At 43.9% G+C, this 6,000-nt stretch overlaps 1 protein-coding gene across 1 annotated transcript in view; it reads left to right on the top strand.

Annotated features, from left to right (window-relative positions):
- Positions 1-210: 210 nt before the first annotated feature.
- The window catches only part of PGM2L1 (phosphoglucomutase 2 like 1), a 68,320-nt gene continuing 62,530 nt past the window's right edge, over positions 211-6,000 (top strand). The window contains exon 1 of the mRNA XM_508639.9: positions 211-665. Within this exon, the coding sequence (XP_508639.2) occupies positions 555-665 (111 nt within the window). The 5' untranslated portion in view covers positions 211-554. The remainder of the gene's footprint in view (positions 666-6,000) is intronic.

Genomic DNA, 6,000 nt, shown 5'->3' with positions numbered 1-6,000 from the left:
CAAGCGCAAAGGCAGCTTGCCAGTGGTAGCCGTGAGAGCAGATCGAGGAAAGGAGACCCTTGGCAAATTAAAAAATAAAAAGAACCGTGCACTATTGCCTCACCACCCGGACGGGCTGTAAACCCCCACTACTTCGGAGGCGTGGGGAGCGTGCTCCCGGGCTCCAGTCTAGAACTTCGGGGACTTAAATCAGCAAGGGCGGGAAGGGGCGGGGCCTAAGGCGCGGGGCGGGGCCGTAGGCGGGGCGGGCGGCGGCGGCGGCGGCGGAGCCAGGACCCAGACATCTGGGACTGTTGTTCTCTCGCGGCGCGACCGCCTCAGTCACTTCGCCCAGAGACCCGGACCTGGTCCGCTGGGGAGCAGGCGGCCATAAACCCCCTCTCTCCCGGTTCCCTGACGCCGCGGCAGGAGCTGTTACAAACACCCTGCGGTTGGTCTCCGATGCCCTTCAGTGAGGTGGGGACGCCTGGACCCTGGTGAGCGAACCCCAAGCCACCCCCCACCCCAACTCAGTGTCTTCGCCGGCCCCCGGCCCGTACGCCTGTCTGGTCGCCATGGCTGAAAACACAGAGGGGGATCTGAACTCCAACCTGCTCCACGCCCCCTACCACACCGGGGACCCTCAGCTGGACACGGCCATCGGGCAGTGGCTCCGCTGGGATAAGGTGGGTACCTGGTCAGCCCGGCAAACGCCGTCGCCTCCCCCACACAGTCTGCTCTTTCCTGTGCCCACCCAGCGCCCCGCGGGCTGCAGAGGAGATGGCTCGGGACACCGAGCGGGGGGCAGCGGAGCAGGGCGTTGCCACCCACCTATGCGTGGGGTTGCTCCTTCGGACTGCCAGAGCCGGGCGGCAACATCTGCATCGCTTCCTTCTGCAGTGCTCTCAATTGTAACCTCCCTTCCTCTTCTTTACCCTCTTTCCTTTCAAGTGCTGTCTTCCCTCTTTCTTCAAAAAAAAAAAAAAAAAAAAAAAAAAAAAGCATCATCATTGTAAGTTATACCCTAAACAACGATTTCCTTTCCCTTTTTCTCCCTTGACTTCCTTCTCCACGTACCTGAAAGTGGTTTCTGGCACCCTTACTGGGCGTTTCTAACCGCTATCCGCTTTAGTTCTGGTCTGGTGTGTTTCCTCCTTCTGTCGCTAGGTAGTTGCTGGTCTTTTATCACTCCCTGGTATTGTCTAGTATCACCTTTTGCTCTTGGGAAAGGCAAGGCGCTTACCTCTTCTTTCTCCTGCTGGCAGCTATTTTCTGGAATTAATCTGTTCAAGGAATCGTGTTTTCCAGGTTTCATATGGTACTCTTAATACAGGATTGTTTTTGCCTTAACCATTACTTCTCTACCAACACCTCCCCACCCACCCTCCGCCCCCACCTCCAAGTTGTTGAGGTAATTAAACCTCGTGCGGGCATTTGGGATGGATTTGTGACAATCAGAATTAAAATGCAGCTATCTTACTTGTAAAAGGGGTCCCTGGTAGCTCCAACAGAGGAAGATAATCCAAGCTTTTGCTTTGTCAAGTGCGTAAAATACCTTTGTTGAAGTAGAGAAGGCAGCACATTTAAAATGGAATTAATGACACTGAATTAAGGAATTTATATGGTAGTATGTGACATTATGTTGTACAAATGAATTTCCTTAAGGCTTCTCTTTCTGAAAGTTTTGTTTTTACTTTATTCATTCATTCATTCAGCAAAAAAATATTGAATGCTGAGTGCGTGTTTTAGGTCTTGTTAGACCCAGGAAATACTTGTGAGCAAAATAGAAAGGGTTCCTGCCCTCAACAAGCCTCAGTTAGCAGATGAGGAAGACCAACAAATAAGCAACTACAATGAGGTATTTGGTGTTAATTGGTCATATGTATATTGGACGAATAATTCTTCCTCTACAGTCTAAACTAATGCTTCTCAAACCTTAATGTGCTTATAGATCACCTGGGGATCTTGAAATACAAATTCTGATTCAGGAGGCCTGGGGTGGGGCCTTGGATTCTGCCTAAGAATGAATTTCCGGCCGGTCGCCGTGGCTCAGGCCTGTAATTCCAGCACTTTGGGAGGCCGAGGCGGGTGGATCACGAGGTCAGGAGATCGAGACCATCCTGGCTAACATGGTGAAACCCCGTCTCTACTAAAAATACAAAAAATTAGCCGGGCGCGGTGGCGGGCGCCTGTAGCCCCAGCTATTCGGGAGGCTGAGGCAGGAGAATGGCTTGAACCCGGGAGGCGGAGCTTGCAGTGAGCGGAGATCGCGCCACTGCACTCCAGCCTGGGCGACAGAGCGAGACTCCGTCTCAAAAAAAAAAAGAAAAAAAAAAAAAAAGAATGAATTTTCAGGTGAAACTAATGCTGCTGGTCTGTGGACCACACTTGGAGTAGCAAGACTTTTTGTTCTCTTTAGGTGCCAGTTTTAACTGTACTTTTCCTAATGAGTCTCCTGATTGATTTTTTTTTTTTTTAAACAGGGTCTCACCGTGTTGTCCAGGCTGGAGTGCAGTGGCACGATCTCCGCTCACTGCACTCACTGCAGCCTTGAACTTCTGGGCTCAAGTGATCTTTCTGCCTTAGCCTGCCGAGTAGCTGGGACTACAGGCACATGCCACCACGCCCAGCTAATTAAAAAAAAATTTTTTTTTTTTTAGAAATGGTGTCTCACTATGTTGCCCAGGCTTGTCTTGAACTCTGGGCCTCAAGGGATTCTCCCACCTCAGCCTCCCAAAGTGTTGGGATTATAGGCATGAACCACCACACCCGGCCCCTGAATTATTTTTAAAAGATTGTTTGAATGAATTTATATTTATTGATTGTCCATTCTATGCCTATACATTGTTGGGATATACTGAAATATTAAAGAAACCTGTAAAATGCACATAAAATAATAATGCTAGGGTAGTTTTGGTGGCAATTAAATGGTTTGTAGGCAGTCAGTTCTTATAGTTCAAAAGTAGGAGTAAACGGTGGACTGAGATGCTCAAGGAAGACTTCATTAGAAGATAGGATACATAAAAAGAATGAAGAGAGGTCAGGCACGGTGGCTCACGCTTGTAATGCTAGCACCCTGGGAGGCCACGGTGGGCAGATCGCCTGAGGTCAGGAGTTCGAGACCAGCCTGGCCAACATGGTGAAACCCCGTCCCTACTAAAAATACAAAAAAAAAAAAAAAAAAAAGGCCAGGCGAGGTGTCACGTGCCTGTAGTCCCAGCTACTCAAAGGCTGAGGCCACAGAATCACTTGAACTTGGGAGGCGGAGGTTGCAGTGAGCTGAGATCGTTCCACTGCACTCCAGCCTGGATGACAGAGTGAGACTCCATCTCAAAAATAAATAAAACAAAACAAAACAAAATAAAAATAATGAAGATAAAACTTCATTGAAAGTGGAAGATAAATTCTTAATTTGTATTTAAAGTGCCTCTGAATATAAGGCATTAGCTGAAACCTGTGAGAGATAGAAAGATGAAATAGATATGGATCATATCTTTAAAGAAAATAGAAGGGAAGGAAAAGCATAAGTAATAGGGGCAAGTAATAAGTATCCTTAACAGAGGAATAGATTAAGTAATTTGTTTATTTAATAAATATAATAAATTTCTTCATTGATCCTCTCTTAATAGGAGAGAATACATTTAATGGAGAAATTGTATCTACTGTAGATTGATACTATAGGTAAGCTAGACTGTCTCAGGGCACTGAAATTTAGAGTGCAGAAATGTAAAATAAGATCAGACTCATGGCATTTCTTACATTATATATTGATGGCATATGTAGTCTTTTAACATAGAGAAACTGATTTTAACACCTGATGAATACCTATTTAATTAAAAAAGGAACCAAATGCCACCAATTCTTCATGACTCAGATGAGGCATATAATAAGTTTTAAATTGATTAGAGGTCAATTTGCTACTTGCGTTGGTCACTAAAATTACTAATCTTAGTCTCGGTTGGTGTATTTGAAAAGTCTTTATGAAAAAATGTTATTTGTGCTTGAACTTTCAGAATTAGTTAAAATTAGACTTGCTAACATAAGGAGAACTATGACAAGCATAGAGAGAAATTTTAATGTGTGTAATAAGAACTTTTATTTCTGCTGTTGCTCAGGGTACATAGAAAATTTTGGAAGGATGTGTAAAGACCAGGTCATAGAAGGGCTTTAGTATGTCTTGAAGGGCTTAAATACACACAGGTGTGTGTGTAAATGTTAAAAAGAAAACAATGCAACAAGACAGGTGTTTATTGGGGCAGTTTGGGGTACTCCATGTAGTTTCTAAGGGGTGGCTTTCTGTTGGTAAATTTACAAGTCCAGAATGTGACCTTCCATTCCTGAGCCTTCAGCCTAATTTGTTAGCCTACCTTGTCTCAGGATGTACTCACTGTGCCCAATGCCACAGAAACTGATGTCTGAATTCAGAATGTTTTATTAATGTATGGTACAGATGTAATAGCTAAGTAGATTTGTTTCTATTCAGGGCATTTTCTAGATGCACCATAGGAGAAGTCAAAAGAAGATTTTTGGTGGTCATGAAATCAAATCACAGGGAGTCAGATATATGACACAAACATTTAACAGCATCAACCTGTAATAAGTAAATGCACACATCTCCACAATGGGACTATCCTACCATTAGAACCCAACAAGTCCTAGATCAAGGCATTTCTCCTCCAGGCAGCGAACAGATGACTCTACTACCAGTGCTCTCTCCTTCTATGCTCTAGGGCTAAGTCACTCACCTCCTTCCTAGTTTTTTTTTTCAGTGCTTTCTTACATTCTGTCAAATTATAGACCAGTTTTGCTGGCCCAGAAGCAGGTTCTCTCAATATAATATGTCCTGTTCTTTATCCATTGTGAATTTTCTTTTTAAAAGCAGTCCTATATGTAAGATGTTAGGCACTGGCAAAGTGGATGGGTCAGTGGCTGGATGGGGAATAGAGCTGGGACACAGGGCAGAGCTGCTCAGCCTGCTATAGCAGCTGTCACAAAGGTGTTGAACTTCCTATATATCAACAACGATGTGGAGGCAGGAATTGGCCACGGCATTTTAAGAAATAGCAAGTAGAGCACTGTGGTCTCAGAATGTAGGTCTGCGTTGAGAAAGAGTATCATGTAAAGTTCAAGGTAGCGTAGGCTTATAAAAAGCCTGAAAATGGAAATAAAATACTTCAATCTAAGCCAGTGATTCAAACATTAGTCTAATGGTAGAAGTGTTTTTTCAATGTCACTCACATGATTTTCTGTGCCTCCTAATGTAGCCCAGATAGAAAAGGTGGTGAGTGAATTTCCTTTTAAGTCATCATTATGTGATGGGAAATACACCTATGACATACCTCTACAAAGGTGGTCTACTCCAGGGTCATTGCGTAGAGACCCAAAGAAATTGTGGACATTATCCAGTTGGGGAGCTTAGATGGGAGCTTGAATCTGCCACCTAGTTCAATCCAATTTTTATGATACTAGTTTATATAACATTTTTTGTTCACATTTTTCTAATACTGAATTTGGCATTTAATCAATGAAGAGTACACAGTATACACATATGGCTTTATTTTGGGAAATGCTAGTCCTTATTCCTTGAATTTATTTTTGTAGTGTTTCAACTTTGGTAAAATGCTGTTAAGTCTCATTTGCTATTCATAGCAACAGTGTGTTAGGCAGGTAGTAGTTATCCCCAATTTTGCAAGTAAAGAAACTTAAGCTCATAAAAGAAAAGTGACTTGCTAAAGGAGATACGGCTTTTAAGTGGTAAAATTGGGACTCAAACCTAGGTCATCTGACTTTTACTGTATTCTTATCACTAGGGTAGACTCCATAAACCAAATGTTTAATAAATGTTAGTGACAACATAAACTAAGTTTCAAGGCCCTCATTAAAACTATTTTATTGGCTGGCCGGGCGCGGTGGCTCACGCCTGTAATCCCAACACTTTGGGAGGCCGAGGCGGGCGGATCACAAGGTCAGGAGATCGAGACCATCCTGGCTAACATGGTGAAACCCCGTCTCTACTAAAAT

Source organism: Pan troglodytes, chromosome 9 (genome assembly GCF_028858775.2).
Source record: "Pan troglodytes isolate AG18354 chromosome 9, NHGRI_mPanTro3-v2.0_pri, whole genome shotgun sequence".
In the NCBI taxonomy this organism is placed as follows: Eukaryota; Metazoa; Chordata; class Mammalia; order Primates; family Hominidae; genus Pan; species Pan troglodytes.
The sequence above is the reverse complement of the archived record's forward strand: the minus strand, read 5'-3'. Positions and strand labels throughout refer to the sequence as shown.